Source organism: Seriola lalandi, unplaced genomic scaffold (genome assembly GCF_002814215.2).
Source record: "Seriola lalandi dorsalis isolate HSWRI2012SDOR001 ecotype SW California unplaced genomic scaffold, Sedor1 jcf7180002054609, whole genome shotgun sequence".
NCBI classification, from domain to species: Eukaryota; Metazoa; Chordata; class Actinopteri; order Carangiformes; family Carangidae; genus Seriola; species Seriola lalandi.
Genome location: NW_019525162.1, coordinates 358,536 through 377,127, shown reverse-complemented (window position 1 = coordinate 377,127; position 18,592 = coordinate 358,536). Strand labels below are relative to the sequence as shown.

Below are 18,592 nucleotides of genomic sequence, written 5' to 3'. Positions count from 1 at the left end.
GAGTATATTTAACTTTGCAACCACACATACTGTATACGAGAACATGCTCAATGTCAAGGAAGTGTGTTTGTTCAACGGATGATATTCAGTGAACATATTCAACAATAAAAAAGAAGCCATATAATTAAAATATGCACCAAAATGTACTGCATCCTTTGAGTGAATGTAAATATATCAACAATCTCTCATTACAACAGAATAATTCATTTTTTTTTGTCTGTGAGACAGCAGATGGTAGATGGACCTGTGGATAGAAAAGATTGTATAAACATGGAAATAGATAGTCAGCCAGACAGGGTGACAGACAAGCAAACACACAGGTACAAAACCACTGTATTGTGGGAACTGAGAGAAGACAAGCCGTCACTGCTGAGAGACAGCTGTACTACACACAGAGATCATAGCGGAGTGGGTGAGTGAAAAACTGAAAGCCAGAGAACAAGAAGGAGGAGGCCATGTCATGAGAAAGAGTGGGTGAGCGAAAGAGCGAAACAGAGTTCAGACAATTGGATGAGGAAGTAGTGATGATGAGTACATGGGTGTGGTTGTTTAGCAGTTACCCCATCAGCCTTTCAGAGGTCACATACACAGAAAAGTATAGTGGATGATGAGGCTGCGGATAAACGTCTGGACTCCGGCACCTCACAGGATGGATACGAAGGTAAGCATAATAGCCTGGATGGATGACTAAATATCAGAGGGGCTGAGGGGTGTTTTGGTGAAGCGGACTGAGAGGAGATTGATGGAGGATGACAGACAAACGGATGAGCGGACAGACAGAGACCGAGTGCGAGTGCTACATGTGACAAACAGCCAGGCGGGTCAGGTTAGGGGAAGGGAAAGACGCCTGTACAGCCCAGGGGAAACAGGCCTCATCTTGACATATGCTCTGGAGTGAAATGTAGATTGGCATGACCTGCTAATCTGAGCTGTCACAGCTCATGACGGCCACAGACACTCACCTGTCACACTGTTCCAAGCCTGGAGGACGAGCTGCCACCAGAATAGGTCAAAGATCGAGATTCATTTTCTGCTGGGGGTGGATTTAAACGAACCACTGGCCTAGAATCCCATCTGTCACCCTACCTGCCTTTGCTTTACCTGCTTGGCAGTTGTTATTTGTATTGCTAAAAGAACCATACAATATTGGGCCGTTTTCTCTGCCTACTTTTGTTTTTCCATAGTGTTTTGTTTCAAGCTTGGATCAATATGTTGTGAGGGGGAGGAAGAAGTATATTTTTCCACCGATTCAGAGCGCGCTGCTCACTGGTACGAAATTTCCACTATATTAAAAAAGAACTGTTTTGACACATCCTCCTATGCAATTTTTTTTTAATTGATGACAGTAGCAAAGTAAAAAAAAAAAAAAATGGAATGAAGTTTGATCAATTGTGCCACAAAGTTCAAAACTTGCACGTGTGGGAGGATAGCTTACACAGTGCGCCTCCCCGATCACTCATTTTTTTGACGAATGGAGAAAAAGCCATAGTTATGATGTGCCTATCTCGTATAGTTTGACATTCAAAGTAAGAATCGGTTTTCTGTCATACTGTGTGAGGAGTGTGGGTGCCTGCGTGCTTGAGGAGGAAGGAGAAGTGGCCATGTGGTGCTAACCTCAATGAGTACATCTTCCTGTGTGGTACATCTGCATTGTACAAAATGTTCTAGAGTGAATTCTGTCTTGCTTTAATCATCTAAGCAGATCGTTAAATTTGCCAGTTAGTTTATGTTTGCCTTGTGCTCTTGCCCTGAACAACATCATTACAATGGCTGTAAAGACATTGTATCAATTAACAGTTTCTTTCTGTGTGCTAATGAGTAGACATTTTTTGTCTGGATGTTGTGAATCTGTGCCAATCCTCTACAGCAGATGCACCAGAGTGGCTGCATTAATGTGATCTGTCTTCACTTATGGAGTCACCTGTAATGTCTGAGAGGTTCTGGATTTCTTTGTGCATCTTAGATAAACTGGCTGAGGTTATTTCAATCTTAAAACAGCACGCTGAAAATACAGTTTGTTACTAATTGAGATACAACCTAGTTTACTCTTTCTACATCATCGTTTCACCTCCTTTCTGCATGTGTTTTCTTTTCTTTCAGATCTTATTGGCCTCCATTTTCATGTGTGTCATGTTTGGAGGTGAGTGCACAACGCTGAATTGGCTCACTGAGAGGTCGAATGAGAAGCGATTTAAAAGAGAGACAATGGAACTTTTGCTGAGGTGGGGACGTTAAGCAGATAGTTAAAGTATTAATGTCACATTTGTGTTGCTTGTGGTGTGGCATCTTCCTGTGGTACACTACATTGTAATGGCCTCATTACTTCCCCCTGAGGCCAGAGGGTGGAAAACACCTACTAGTACTTCACGTTTTTTGAGCAGTGAACAGTTGTAGAGGGAGTTTTTGCCGCAACGGCCACAAGAAGCAAGAATGAGGCCATTCAACACTCGAAAACAAACTTCGACAAATGGCACAAAGGTGAGAGCTATGCTTTATTGGAACAGTGAGCATGGTTAACTGCCCCACCTCTGTTTAAGTTTAAGTGTCAAATAAGCTACAGCAGCTTCCTAGCGCTTCTCTATGGGAGATTCCAATTGAAGTGTTTTGCAATAGAAAATTGGGGCTAGCTCCACTCTATAACAAGTAGTGAAGGGTCATGAAGTCAGAAAACTGTCTCAATGTCAGTTACACGTCAGTATTCGTGCCACAGCAAAGCCTGTGTCTATTGGATTTAGTAAGTGTATTTCATTGCAACATATTGTCTATAAGAGGAAGAATATGTTACTTCTTCTTTCAAAAGTTACATTGTGTCACTTTAAGTTGCACCTGAAAGGGGTGCGCAAGTGATTGAGTACCTCCATGAAGCTGATGGAGTGTGAAAGACGGATCAAATGACAGTCAAAATTGATCCAGCAGAAGCCAAGATATCTTGATTTTTAGTCCACAGTAAGACCCGAGTTAGACTGCCTGGTAGATTAAAATGGATATTTTCTAAGACAGACCGAAACATTATACCACAGTTTTCAAAGGCTGAGTGGCACTTCTTGTTATAGTTAAACATATCCTTATATGTAAAGTAGATGGAGGTCCCCTTGAAATGCCGAAGAATTTGCATAAAGGCTTGTCACAAATATTTATAGGTACTATATGTAAGAATGTGAAGCAATTTAACGGCTTTTTTATTGCCAGTGTGTGAATGGATTGTAATGTTAATTAAACAATTAGCCTTCCCTCCCCGACTTTCTCGGGTTGACTGTAGCAGCCTGTGGACTGATTTCTATGTAAAGGACTTGGGACAATCTTTCCAGGAAAATCCAAAGGATGAGATGTTTGTGACTGAATTCCAACTTTATCTTAGACCAGATAAGGGATAAGCTCTTGAGAGCTCAGGCCATGAGCATGTGACTTTAATATAACAAAAGTTTAATACAAACAAAATCAAACAATTAATGTTTTCATGTACACGCAATTTATCTGACACATCAAAACTTACACAAATTTGAGCCAGCAATAAATGTTTTCAAACATCACACCCTTAGTTAAGTCCCCTCGTGTTGGTTCATTAAAGTTGTTAGAATCACAACATTAGCCCAGCAAAGTAGAGGTTTTGTAGAGCTTCAGCATTAATTGGAAGGTGCTGAGTGAGTTAACAGACAATGGCCTTACTGTCCTGTCGTCTTGCACAACAATTCAGCTCTGTTGTAGCCAGAGGTTTTGTAAGAGCCACTTCTTTGTGACTGTGCCGCACTGTCCCACTCACAGGACTATTACTGTGACATACTCTCAATGCATCTGTAGGCCTCTCTCCCCTGCATGGCCAGACAAATTCTCAAGTCTGGTCTCTCCCAGATACATCACAGCATTGTTTGAGAAAGTCACTGGGATAAACAACACTGTTCTTTGTTCCTCCTGTAAAGTGTACGGTCTCGAGGCCTCGCCATGAGGCTTCATCTGACTAGTGTTTTTTGGTGATTAAAATGTGTCTTTTTTCCCCCCGCAGTGTCAAGGGCTCAGGATCCCGCAACCACAGATCAAATGGTGTCTGCGAGCAGCTCTATGGAAAACTTGAAAACAATGCCCACGGCTCTGACTCCCGCTGGTGCTGTACTTATGGCTATTCTGACAAATACCATTTTGTAGTCTTTACAATCTCTAGCCTTATTACTATCCATAATCTATCTATCTATCTATCTATCTATCTATCTATCTATCTATCTATCTATCTATCTATCTATCTATCTATCTATCTATCTATCTATCTATCTATCTAATTTCAAAATGTCATATATCTTTCAGCTTCGACTAATTCAGTTGTTTTCTTTGTTTGACAGAAAGGAGAGTGGAAAGTAGAGTTACTAGGGATGTTGTCTCCTCCCCAGAAACGGACCAGACCACAAACCAGCAAACTGGCACTAGCAACCCAGTGAAAGACATCATCACAACATCAGAAATTAAGACTTCAACAGGTAATCTGATGTGCCGTTAGCACACCTAACACCAATAATTTTAGTTTCACCTGATGTGATTTTTATTGTTCTATCCCTTTAGCTCCCAAAGCGAAAACAGCAGAACCACAAACGACGTCCACATCCACTCCAGGTAACCATCTTCACCCTCTCCCTCACTTGTTTAAACACCCAGTTGGTGGAGCCATTGAGTTTGGCTGGTAGATAGATTATGAGCACTCCACTAGGCTATAACATCCCCTCACGCCACTAGCAAAGGCTTACAGAAAGCTTCGATATCAAGAATGCAGACAGCTTTAAAACTAATTATGAGGTAATTAGAAAAATGTTAAACTCCCTGTCCTTGTTGAGATATACAGAGGAGTATTTCTGTTGCATTTTACAGCAGCGGGGAAAGAGACAGAACTAGAGTGAGAGAGACAGAGAGAGAGCACTGATATGCTTTTTAAAAGTGTTAGCCTAAATTTCCTCTGAGAGTCACCCCGCTGAAATATTCAGAGATTCAATTAAAAATGGAGTTAAACACAGGAATGTACCTGTAATTTGATAGGAAGTAATTATGTATGGACTGTATGGCAAAGATAAGGCGTCAATATGTCCCAGAAAAAAGGGGTTCCAATATACGCAATGATGCTGATGCTTTTTACATTATTAAATTGTGTATTATGAATATTAGACTTTATAAATATTAAATACGTGGGGGGAAAGGAGCCAGAAAATCAAAAAATGAGAGGAATCTAATGTTTTCACTGTCTTTTTTATTCAGCATCCACAGTGACATCCTCCGGATCCATAGCTAAGGAAACCACCACAAAAGGCACCCATCAAGCTATTGCCTGGGGTAACTTAAAAATTTCCTGCTCCATAGTTACCTTAAATGCCACAGGCATTGCGGTTTTATTGTTATCTCAGGGCAGACTGACAGTATCACAATTCCCTGTCTTCCAAACAAAACCCTTGGCGGGGTGGTAGAATAGAGCACCTCACTTCCTCTCTTGCCAACAGATTAATGCTTGATTGTACCCTATGCAAGAAGAGATAAGATATTTGTGTCCTCATGCTGTGCTGGCTTACCATAGATAGGGTTTTGATACACCATCAACAGCATGTCAACGGGGCCAGTAGATCTGTCATGCCATCTCTGACTGTTGTTCCCTGGTGATCCTCTCTCTTTTTTTCTTCCTGCAGAGGCTTCCTGTGTTCAACAGTCAAACTTAATTCAGTATTTTTCTTTCTACTTTCACTTCTCATAGATCCGAAGTGGGACAAAGGTTTCACCTACGGTAAGAGGCTTGCCTCGGCTGTGTATTTTCTGTTATTACCTGTGCCTATAGTTGAGTGTTTGACTTGTTTGTCTATCTCCAGATTATGAGACCCTGCGCAAGGCTGGACTGTCCATTGCAGCATTCCTCTTCATCCTCGGTATAATGGTCATCAGCTGTAAGTATGACACTGAAAGCCACTTTTGTGTTTCGTAATGTCTCATAAACGACTGTAATTATATCCAACCGCCCTTCTCACTCCTTTGCTTTTCTCTAACTGTAGGTGGCAAGGTCTGTCGGCTGCCCAAGTGTCACAAGAGGTCATCAAAGTAAGTATTTACAGCCATTATATTGAAAGACAATGAAAGCTATCAAACAAAAGTGAGTAAATTACAGTCCAGTGTGCCTGAACGGTAGCTGTGCTTACATCATGCTGTTAAGAGACCGCAGTTGAATGAGTTAATTAATTTATATCACAGGCTACTGGATGATGTATGGCTTACAATCAGTCACATCAGACATATAGTAGCTCAGCAGAATGCTGACTAAAACCTCTGTGATGATTAATAGATCAAAAGGATTATGATTAAACTATTTGTTGGGCTGCAACAACTGCAAACCCCATTGTTTGTTTTCCTTGCTGTGATATATTTGTGTTTGTTAAATATAATTGATTTCTTATATAGTGTTCAATTCTTTAAATGTTGTTTGTATTTATTTTCCAGATCATACCGAGTGGTCCAAGGATAGATAGATAGAGAGAGAGAGAGAGAGAGAGAGAGAGAGAGAGAGAGAGAGCATGTGTACAGTGTCACAAGGACAGACCTGCAAGAAACCAGTCAGGAGTCCATCAGGAGGAAAACACTCAACCAACACTTGGAAACGTGTGCGTGTGCATGTGGACTGACTGTATGCTGCTTAGTAACAGTGTCATTAAAAAAACACTGAATAAACACAGAAAACATGAATCATGCAGACGAGTGAGAAAACTGAAGCCATCACCTGTTTAATATTTGTCAGTGTTATTTCTAGACTTTACAGAAGTGCACTAAAAAATTAAAGTGATTATCTTCACAAATAATGAAAGGATGATTCATATTTTAATCACACCTTAAGCCATGAAGCAGGCTTGTTTCTAATGACCTTTGTATCTTATAACTGATAACACAGCCATAGGCAGTGTCTCACAGCCAGCATTATTATTAAAGGTTATGAAAACTAACCCCATGGCATCCCATATTTGACCGTCTCGCACAACACTTATGTTGTGTCAGGATCTTGAAATGAAGCTGGGTCACCTCTTCTTCCTGCACACTCTCTCTAAAATTTCAATCTCGGCAAAAGCGTAATATTTAGTGAGGGGTGTCAAAAGCCTCTTAGTGGCTCTATGCTTGTAAGTGAGTAAAGTCCTAGATTCAACAACATCCACTAGCGCATTATATTTGCATCCATATGGCGTGAAAATGATGGAAACAACAAACTGGGAGAAACCAAACAAATTTTTATAACAGATTTAATGGGAAAAATGAACACAATCCAAAGTTCAGCATAGGTACATAATATAGTATTCAATGTTCTACTTGCTATCAGAACAACCACAGCTGTGCAAACACAATCAATTCTTGATACAGTTCCCAGGTGCAATAGTTTTCTTGTGATATTTTATAAGGTCATGAATTACACACAGTACTGTAAATTATTATATAGAGAAAAACCACCATGAAGGAATGTCCTTAGCAAAAATAATACATATGGGTTAATCTGCATACATAGGTGCATATAAACATACGTATTTAACATTAAGACCAAATTCAAACTTTTTTGCTGAAATATGACACTAAATAATACAATTATTAAACTCAAATAATACTCCCATCCACCACAACTTTTATACACACAATTTATAAATGAACAGTGGAGAGAAGACATTGCCCTTTAATCTCGACAAGTATATAAAAAAGACCAGTTATCCAAAGATATTTTCCATCAAGAGACACAATAGAAATGCATAGCTCAGAAAATTTGTAAATACACACAATATATTATTATATATTACATTAAAAGCTAGAATAATTGCATATGGACACTGACAGAAAAAGTATAAGCCATTATGAAAAAGCAAAAACCTTTTCCACATACATAAAACTGAGATAGAAACAAAGCTCAGTAGTTACATTTGTTACAGTAGATTTACATGAGTAGTGTCACAGCATAGAGGTGTTACAAGTAAATTACAGAGAATATTTTTTGGTTGCGTGTGTGGGGCAGACTGGACTAAATACTGTATTTCTTTTTGGGTTTTTACACAAGTCTCCTTGCTTTCTCCATCTGAGGAAAAGCATTCAAAGAAGAGACTGCTACATTCAAATGTTGTTGCGCTGTGGTTTGTTTGATGGAAATGACAGTAAATGTAAAGGGAATATGAGTAAATATGAAGAGATAGACTACACAAACATAAAAAAAAACAAAAAAAAAAACTGAAATGTTTGATGCTGCAATTTTTGTCCAATTGTCCTGCCTTTGAAATGCTGGCACCTATTTCAGGCTTATTTCGCAATGCTACGCTTTTGAGAAATAGCACACTGTACACACATAGCTCAAATATGAACAGTAAAACAAATGCACTAACAATAATCACATCTGCCAATCTGCTTGTCATTGTTAAAATAACCTGGGATGCATCCTTTTTAAGGCACTTCGGCACAGACCTGTAGTCACTGCACACTCTGATTAAGATATAACTGCCTGGATTGGAGCCAGTGTTTAACCATTCTCAGCATTGCTGACTCCATAATAAGTGCTCCTCATGAAGCCACAAATGAAAAACTGACATGTCAAACAGGGATATGTCCCCTTCCCCAGGGAAAGTTCCCCTCTCTGTATCAGAGCAAATAAGGCAACCGGAGCCGTGGGTTCTTGGACAGAAAGCTTTCCTTCACAGAGCATGATTGATTTTCATTTAAATGAAAACAGAGAAGCCATCATGCTTTGTATAAACAAAGGAATAGCTGGTATTTCCCCAATCATGCCCAACACTTTATTTGATTCGTGAGATTTTATCCCTCCCTCACACCCTGCTTCTCTCTACCAGTGTGTGAGGCATTAATCTAACTCTCAACATTCACAGGGCTATTTACAATCTGCACGACTGAAGTGAAAGCCTTTCAAAACGAAAAAGAGAGGTGGAAAAGAAAACATCATCATTCATGGCGGTCGATTAATTTGCTGCCTTGCAAGACGGTGTTCACACTGGCTATTTCCACTTGTTTCTTTTTTTTTTTTTTTACTGAAGTTGAGAAGAGGGGGGACAGGTTTTTATCTTCCTATTGCACTGCCTCCTGTCACTCCTAATGGGCCGGGAACAGAAGATGTCAGACAAGTGAATAGGAGAACGAAGTGAGCACTGGGCTGGCTTAGTGTGGATTAGCATGGTTTGTCTCACTCAACCACCATTTCACACCGACAGGTCTGTTCCACATACACCAAATCAAATGCAAATTCAGTTTCACTGCATAGCTGGTGGGAATCATTTCTTGTTTCAGGTAGGAAAAAAAAAAAGGGGGGGGGGGCTCTGGCTGTGCTAAATTATCCCTTTTAACAAAAGAAGCTTTAAGCCATATTCACTGGCTTTGATTTAGATTCCTCAAATAGAATCCAATTAGAAGGTTTGAATGTGTTCCAAATGTCCCAGGCTAAATTATGTGTATGTGGAGTATAAATGGCTGGGACAAAGACAAACATATACAACAGTTAAAAAAAACACATATTGCATATTCATCAATAGGAGCTTGTGTAGAAGCGAGCAATAAACTGAACGGTGATAAGCAGGCTGTTGTGCAAAGAAGTCTAACTGTCCTGAGTCAAAGAGTAGGAGATGACACAGCCCAGTGCATTGCTCCTCTCTTTCCTGTGTGTTTTAGAAAGTGCGGCTCCACCAGGAACTAGACGGCCCCTTTCTGGTCCTGCTCTGTAGGCACGGAGTAGACCCTGAAGAGAAAAGGAGGAGGGTGGGAGGGATACACATTAAAAACAAAAGTATGTCATCTTTAAGATATTTTTAGGCTCATTCTCAGTTTGTTAGCAGAAAGACACAAAAAGCATCCCTGTGTGTCGGAATTCAGGAAACGGCATGTCTGCCTCATGCTGCAGGGCTCTGACAGGTGCACAGTGACTGCATCGCCTCAAAACACAGCTCATCCCCAGGTGGGACTTATAAAGCTGGCAAGGAACTGTTGATCCAACAAGCCAGAGGTTGCTGTGTGATTAAGCCTCTTTTCAGCAGAGCGATCAGTCAGCACCAAACACTGCCAGAGCTGACTGCAGCCTCGGGAGGCAGCCAGTAATCCCGTGGAGGAATTTAACCCTTGCAGATTGACTTGGGTGTCTGCTCCACAATGGCAGTTCTCTTGCTGCCTGAAGATCTCTGGAGACTAATTTGAACTCTGTAACCTCTCTGACCCAACGTGCAGGTTCATGTAATACTGCACATGAGAACAAAAGGAACTGATTACTCTGCAAAGAGCCTTCCCAGAGCTAACGGTGGCTGAACAAGCAACGTGTAGAGGGTAGGCAAAGTGCAAGGAGAGAACATCGCTCTGTATAACTGGTTTAGGCTGTTCTGCTGTCTGATTGCTGTTGGCAGATTGTTGTCATGACGCCAGGATCATGTTTACAGGCATGTATTATTCCTGAGTAGAGTAACCTCCTCAGACCTAAGTTCATGAGGTAAGCTTTGGAACAGGTTAGGTCCTGTCCCATTCGGTCATACAGACCCAGTGGCACTGTCTTAGGGCTATTGTTGATGGCTAAGATGGAAAGAGTTCAAGGGGGGTGTGTTCAGTGCTGGTAGTGTAGGGCCTCAGGCTATAGTACTAATTGCTGTACAAGTCTAGACGGGTTCAGATGGGTGGATGCTAGTTGCGTTTTGCCACCTGAGTGTTTTTTTTTTTCTGGTTTTAATGCTGACGAGTTGGATGAAGTAGGGCAAATTGGCAAGGCAGCAGAAAGGCTGTTACCCACCAAACTGGTTCTGTCACCTCCAGGCTGACTTGGTGTCAAATGGAACATGCATGTCTTAGTAAGACACAGATACAATGTGTGCACTGGCTGTACTGTCTTGTTGTTGTTGTTGAGTGTGAAATAAAGTACAAGTACATAAAAAGACAGCATACTTCAAACCAGACTAAAAGAATGACACAAAAAGGGAAACATTTCCAATCAAATATCAATTTGAAGAAGTGAAGAAATTCAACCTTACCCTTGCTGTCGACTGTGCATGCGGCGTCTTACTAACATTATGGCTGCAAGGGGAAAAAAATGGAAAAAAGGTCAGAGCTACATAAGAGAAAAGTTCATATTTGCTTAGGTTTTAACAGAATGGCTTTAAAGCAGAGCATTTGTCAACAGTGGGAGTGAAAAATTTCACTGTATCATGTCTGAACAAAACACAGAGTACTTACTGACTATCGCTGCAACTGAAAGAGCCACCACGGCCACAGCTACAACGATAATGATCAGGGTGAGCTGATCTAAAAGACAAAACGTGAAAGGGTGGCTATGAGTGTATTGAACAAGCAGTGGCAAGTGGGTTAAGTTGATACCAGTGTATGATGTTATGAATCCTTCATATTTATTGATTTGAATTTTAAGATTTTAGTTGACTGTATTATGCCAAATGTGATAAAACATTTTTCTAACCTGACTTTTCTTCTTCACCTGTAGTTTTATCTACAAAGGTCGGACCTTGAGCACGTTTGCTGTGAACATCTGGAAACCCTGCACCTGAACAAGAGAAGAGTTAACACAAGTTATGCTGATTTCAGGTGTACTGTATAATTCAACCCCCAAATCTACAATACCACCAAAGGTCTGATCAAGAGTTACATTTCTAAACAAATGGTTAAAGGTTTCAATAGAGGAGTAAAAGTCATTACATGAATAGTTCTACAATTTGGGAAATATGATTATCTGTTTTCTTGCTGAGAGAAAGATGAGAAGATTGATTCATTTTTGTGTCTGTAAAATAACTTAAGTTTAGCATAAAGACTGGAACCAGAGGATGACAGCTATCCTGACTCTGTCCACAGGTAACAAAGGCCACCAACCAACACCTCGGCTCATTAATGAACACACTTGTTTGTTTAATCTCTACAAGAGCCAACGTTTGCCTGGCCTAGAACAGTCTGGTACAAAAACCACAGTAAAACCACAATTTGTGTGGTTTTTTTTTCTCTTTTTGTATGGATTACATAAACAAGATACAACGTGCTAGTTAGTGAGAATAAGAAGTACTTGTAGGTGGATTTTGTTACTTCTGGACAGAGCCAGTTAAGCTATGACCCCCTTTTCAGTCTTTGTGCTAAACAAGCTAACTGACTTCTGGCTGTAGCTTCATATTTACCAAACAGATATGAAAGTGCTATTAATCTTCTCATCTAACTCTCGGGGGGGAAGGGTCATATTATAGTGACATAGTGTCATATGTCAGCATATTTCCCAAAATCTTAGACTGCTTCTTTAAGTCTTGCAGATAATCATTTTGACTTGTGTGTTGCTTGAATCATTTAAAATGTACTGGAGGAAAATTACAAACATATATGGAGTTAAGCTTATGCGTATGTGTTTGTGCCTACAGATGGTTGAGGCTTCAGAGGAATCGTAGCTCTTTGCAACAGAGGCTGCTTCTCGGAGAACCGACTGACTGCAGCCCTGTTCTAAACAGATCTGTAATTCTATCAAATGTCAATCAAAGCGAAGATGAGGAGTGACAGAGAGAGGTGGGGGGAGAGAATGAGAATGCCATTGTTGATTAGCTGACCGGCAGGATGGGGGAGATGTCGACGTGTTCATTGGCCTTTCGAGAGAATCCACAGGGCCCCTCCAGGGAGCTAATTGATTCTATTCAGGGTTTAATGGTTGGGAGGAGGGAAAGCCAACAGGGGCCACAGCCCTTCACACATCTCACTGGACTAGAACGCCCTATACATAATGCTGACTGAGTGACAACAATTACAGAGGCCATAACCTTCACATACTCTCCTCTGGACAGCTGCTATTACAGTGGTTGTTGGTGTGACACGGAAGAAACTAGAAAATTGTACGGCCCTCCTATCCACCCTTGGAAAAGTAAAGTAATAAACTCACCAGTTTTACCATAAAGATCCTCATCATCGATATCTGTAGGATAAGAAGAAATTAGCTGCTTGTGGCACAGAAATTCATGCTTCTCAATTGTGAGCATTTTGGCACATAACAATAGTGTAATAATTCTTCTACTGTATAACAGTCAGGACATAGATACCTTTAATGTTTTAGCAATAATATTGATTGAGGGTTTATGAAGTCAGTTTAGGGCCAAAAGGTCTAGGAGCAAAAAAAATGAACTGTACACAAAAATCAATATTGCACAAGATATCTAAACTGTATGCAATAACAAAACTTAAACAAGAAACTACATGCACCGTGTGATGTGACCAAAACTGTGACTGAATAAAAAAAACTTCAGATGAGGAAGGGAAAGCATTAAGTAGGAAATAGGAGAGCTGCAGGTGTGTCACACACGATCATGCAGCTCTTGTTGTGCAATTGGTTAAAGTGAATAGAAATTTGCTGGGAAAGGTTTTGTTCTCTTTGTCCAAGAGGCTGCATTATGAATGTAGGTCACACGTTTATAAATTATTCTATTTGAACTGGCTCATGTCAACAAACATGTCTGGTGTGACCCTTGACATCTGTTAATTACTTCATACATGGCCTAAAGGACCCACTGAGCTCAGCCAAATATTGGAACTGACAGTAATTGTACAGGAAACGTGTAGAAACAAGCAAAGGGCCTGAGAATGAAAATTACAGTGTGATAATTCCTTTCAAAACAAATTAACCAAATATGTCCTCTGTTGGTGCATATGGCCGTGATCTCTCTGTTGAGTCAAATAAATTTTGTTTAATTTATTTGAGTCAGACTTTTTAGCTCTAAATTGACTTCAAGCAGGAACCAGTTACATTCTCTTGTTGATAGCCTCCCTTATTTCATACAAAAGATAAACGACATACCATCATCAGCTGATCCTTCTTTCTCTTCTGAACCAGCTGTGAAAAGATGCGGAATAAGAATACACTCAAAGTACTCACAATACAGTTTTAAAGATTAATATTCATTACAACACTGCTCCAGGATGCTTCTACACTCAGAGGACTGTACACATAAAGTATATGGGCTACAGTAAGTTTAATTTAGTTTATTTGGTGGATTCTATCTGATGCTCTTTTCTGTTATACCAAGAAAGTAAAGCAATGGGAATATTGTTGCTAATTTCAGAGCTTTCCTTTAATGTTATTCTTATATGTGCCAACACTTTGTTTCGCTGTAGCACTTTCTCTTTCAGGTGGTCGTATAATTCAAAAGTGAGTGCATACATTAATCCTGTTGCACACCGCGCAGACACTGCTCATACGCAGGTAGGTGAGAAAAACATACCAGCGCAGGGACGCATAGACCCTGATTAGATGTTTATCACCTGAAAGCATCACAGAGATGAGAACATACCAGTAGCGGCTGGCAGCAGCAGCAGACACAGGAACAGCAATCGCATCATCTTCAAATGCTGTGGAGAGGGGGGGGGGGGACCAAGTTAAAAATATCTGCTATTAATATTCAGAGCCACTGATGTGTATGAAATCTTGGTGTTTCGGTTTAGAGATAGAGCGTGATGGAAAGCAGAAACTCTGTCTATTATTGGGGCTTGTCTGGCACTTTTAGTTTCAGGATCACGTACTGCTAGTCACTGGAAAACTACAAATTCCAAACCGACCAGTCCTTGAACTGTTTTAACTGGTTGGTTTAGAAGTATGCATGCAAATCTAGATTGCAATCTTGAGGTGGGTGAAGGCAAGAGGGTCATAGAATGACAACCTTGTTTCCTGTAGTGCTCAGCAGGAAAAACTGTTGAGATTTCTGCCACCGTCAGCTGGCAACAAGTGTCTATTCAACATTTTCCCCTCGCTGTGCAAGGCCCAGGTGTCGTGTCAGGTGTTGAGCAACATAAAAAGTGTCCAATGATTTCCACTTGTTGAAACAAAAAGGACTCAAAATCAATCTTTTTTTTTTTGTTTATTGTATCCTGCTAAGTAATATTCTTGTCACACTAATTGGGAAAGAAAAAGCATGAGCTCAATTTAACTTATCCACCAGCTTTATCTCATTAGGGAAACAAAATGACACACTTACACTGGCTGTGACATCTTTGTATGTGCTGTTGTTCTTACGGAAAATGCCACAACTTCCTCATGGCACAGCCCCAAAACAAACCCTACCTCTGCTCCCCATCACCATCCCATAGATGTGAAACGCAGATGTTCTTTGCCTGCCAAACAAAGCCCCAGCTGTATCCAACACAATATGAATGGTGATATTTTTAAAATGGGTAAACATGGGAATGACCTCTCTTCTGGTTGAGGTCCCGGATGATGCCTCATTTGTCAGATTTAGCAACTGAGTTTGGCATGGGATCAGAAACCAATAGTCACTTGTGCAATGTTCAATTCTGAAGGAACTCTCCCAATGACCTTTCTGCCAAATGTTATACTGCCGCCACCTCTTCATTGTTAGCGATGCCCATTGTGTCCTTGTTTCCTCCATAATTAATGACGATGTGAAAAGAACTGAAATGACCCACATTGTTAAGGTGCAGATTATCACATGGGGCTCTGAGGGACAGCAGCAAATTTCTAAACACCCACCCTTCACCCCCCACACAGCAGTTGCCGGCTTGCTGTTTCCTACTTATTACTACAATTTAAGGAAGTGGATTATGATCAGGACATGGCGAGTAGATTCCAATTACCATATTTGGTGAATGGAAAGGCATGGGAATTAAGAATGGAAACAGGACGCTACTCAACATCAATTAATTCTTTTAATAAGGTTTTTGGCACTTTTATAAAAGACATAGGCATCAGGAATCTGTCCATACACTGTAATCTTATCTATAAATGCTGCTATGGTAGAGGATCTCTTCAAACCTTCATGCGAGACAAATGTCTACCCTGTAGGGCCACAAAGGAATAAGTATGGCCCAGTCCACAACAAGATTATCTTCATGCTAAATTAGCAGAACAGCATCAAGGAGTATTTTGGTTGACTATATTGGAAAAAGATGTTAATCACGCAACTGAGGCTGATTGGAGAGGGAGTGTAGTGTGGGCTGTTCTGGCCTCCTGAATAGCTGCAGTAAATCTCCAAACACAAATAACCTAAGAAGCTGCAAATAAAACCCCCTTCTGTATCCAATTTGCTTTTCAGAGTCACTTTGGGTGAAATAATAAGCTGATCCAATTTGGAAATATTTATCAACCCAGTCCACTGCCTCTGTATTAAAGTGGCTCCTGACGCTTGCATTATTTTTCAAATTGGGTAATATATTCTTGTACATTTGAATACCGATTGAATTTGCTCTTTAATACCAGAGCCAGTTTGCAACATATAATATCCAATGGCTTGCTTATTAAGTAGACATGCCAGCTGCCTTCTGGCTGGAGATGCAAAGATCATAGACACTAAATGTAGAAATCTACAAATCAAAAAACTGGAGAACAGGGCTGCAAGAGAGGCATATACAGTAATGTCGGTGGAGGGTGGATGAGTCTTGTTTTTGTTCTGTTTTCCCCAGTGCAGTTTTCCACTGACAGGATTAACCCTGAACCTCATACCTGTCTGGTCAGGCCAGCCCAACACCTAAATCTTGTTTACCAGGTTTAAATTTCAATGATGAACAGTTTTAGCTCCTTCTAACCCACCCCGTACAATCTATATCAACAAAATACATACACACAAACAGAGGTTTACTAAATGGACATAAACAGAACTACATGCAGCGACACAGACAACCTCTTTCTTATCTGCTTGCACAGATAACAACCCTCTGCTCAACCACTGAGCACTTCTGACAAGACTTTGACACCACTGATAGGAATCAATAACATGCAAAGATACCAGAATTACTGTGGCCTATAGAGTTCATAGGAAAAGAGATACATGCTGGAACATTTGAGAGAAAGAGGAGAGAAGATAGCAAAGACAAACTTTATGATTATTGTGAAGATGTGTCAAAGCTAAAACGGACTTGCTCTAAAAAAGAATGAGCAGCACAACAAGGGAAAAGGGGTGCGAGAGGAGGGGAAAAAGCACTCAGATCATTTGTTATTCATTGCCATTCAATTTTATAAAAGTGGTAGCTTACTCTGCTTCAGTGAAGAGAGAAAATATTCTTATTGAAATGTTTACTCAACTCTGCCATCTCTACAGCAGCTGTTTATCTTAGAGAGGTTGATGCAAAGCCATTTTTTCTCTATAACATAAGACACTCTTCTATGCCACTGGGCCGCAAACAAAGTAACAAGGAAACTAATGATAAAATAGAACAAAAATAAAGCAAAACTCACAATACCTCAGTTGGTGCCATGCATACGAGTGAGCAATCCACCATTGATAAATAATGAGTCTAAAAACTAAGTAGTTACTTCCAATACAAATTGCTTATGGGTGTCTTGTTGAGCATCAGGCCAATAAAGCCAGCAGTAAAACAACTAAGAGGATATGAATGTGCCTGACAATGGCAGCTGCCTTAGAGACACATATCCTGTATTTGCCTACCCCCCCCCCTCTCTCTCTCTAACCCAATAACATAAAACCTGTTAAGACACACAAGAATGAACAGATTCTATAGTTGCACCAAAATGTTGGCATTTTAAACCTCTGCTGTGACCAAAACAGCAACAATCAGATTCAGGACATACAGCACACTGGGCACGTACACCTCAGGTTTGCTTTTTATCAGATGGAGACAAAGCTGTTGTTTTCTGTTTTGTTAACAGCACTATCACAAGACCTATCCCAGACACACTGAGGGTTTGCACAGCCCAGTCTATCTGAAATGCAGCCTCATCACCGCTCCAAGAAACAAGCAACACAAAGTGTTTGGGGGAAAAATAAAAAATAAAAATTGCAAAGATGATGTGTGAAGGGTTCAACAAAGATTTGGTGCCCTTGCTTCACCTCTGACACTCCCTGGGCAAACAACAGGAGAAAAACACTTTGTTATTTAGTGTCAGACTAATATTTAGGTTGAAAACGCACCCACTAGTACACATGACAAGCTTAGCCTATGTACACACATACACACAGGAAGTGTCTTTTTTTTTTTTACATTTATAGTACCCTCACCTTTTCTGACCTGCTTACTTTAGGAAGAAGTCTGCACATTTGAATGAATGAAAGATTTCACATACATCACTGTGCAACAAACAGATATGCTCCTTTTTAGAGCTGAAATATGTTTCCATGAGTTTCTAACTGAGAAAGTTACAGATATCTCAAATACAGTTGGCTGAACTTGTAGAAAAACACAGAAAAAAAAATATGAGAAACCGAAAAATATAGAGGAAATAGAATGAACAAGCTTCACTGCAGGTACATTACGAGGCTCATAAGTCAACAAAAATGTTCACTGATGGTAATTTTGTATTACATTACAGCCTATTAACGTTTAAAATACCACTAACCTACCAACCCAGGAGAGAGCCAGTTCTGATGCCAAGTTTGTACTCCTTCTGAGGAAGTTAGGTTTTTAACCTTGTGTCTCTTTCTTCGTCTGAGCTCTGAAACTTGATGCACACACCGCAGCTAGACGTCAGTCGATGAGATGAGCAACACAGCAGCGCCGACTCTTAACAGGAAAAGCTGTCTGCTGCTGTGCGGGCCAAGTTCACTGCTACTTTATTCTCACCTAAAAGGGGATTCACAGCCACCTCATTCTGCGCTAAACTGCCCCTTTACGTTTGCCACTGAGTTAAGTTTTTGCTACCGCG

At 40.4% G+C, this 18,592-nt stretch overlaps 2 protein-coding genes across 3 annotated transcripts in view; one reads left to right on the top strand and one right to left on the bottom strand.

Annotated features, from left to right (window-relative positions):
* The first annotated feature begins 440 nt into the window (after positions 1-440).
* On the top strand, positions 441-6,696 carry fxyd5 (FXYD domain containing ion transport regulator 5). The gene is made up of 10 exons (XM_023419710.2): positions 441-661; positions 2,101-2,140; positions 4,001-4,099; positions 4,332-4,466; positions 4,549-4,599; positions 5,233-5,307; positions 5,720-5,749; positions 5,832-5,906; positions 6,012-6,057; positions 6,454-6,696. Exons 1-10 carry the CDS (start codon positions 605-607, stop codon positions 6,476-6,478), a joined length of 633 nt encoding a protein of 210 aa, XP_023275478.1. The 5' UTR covers positions 441-604; the 3' UTR covers positions 6,479-6,696.
* A 527-nt stretch (positions 6,697-7,223) lies between these two features.
* The window catches only part of LOC147818366 (uncharacterized), a 12,669-nt gene continuing 1,300 nt past the window's right edge, over positions 7,224-18,592 (bottom strand). Inside the window, exons 1-8 of one of the 2 annotated variants that reach the window (XM_087177559.1) lie at positions 17,173-17,307; positions 14,274-14,331; positions 13,781-13,816; positions 12,872-12,904; positions 11,426-11,509; positions 11,188-11,256; positions 10,986-11,028; positions 7,224-9,715 (exon numbers count right to left, since the gene is read on the bottom strand). In XM_087177559.1, coding sequence (XP_087033685.1) covers positions 9,670-9,715; positions 10,986-11,028; positions 11,188-11,256; positions 11,426-11,509; positions 12,872-12,904; positions 13,781-13,816; positions 14,274-14,331; positions 17,173-17,211 — 408 coding nt within the window. In that variant the 5' untranslated portion in view covers positions 17,212-17,307 and the 3' untranslated portion in view covers positions 7,224-9,669. Of the gene's footprint in view, positions 9,716-10,985; positions 11,029-11,187; positions 11,257-11,425; positions 11,510-12,871; positions 12,905-13,780; positions 13,817-14,273; positions 14,332-17,172; positions 17,308-18,592 lie in introns of those variants that run through there. The other variant, XM_087177560.1, reaches the window with a different exon arrangement.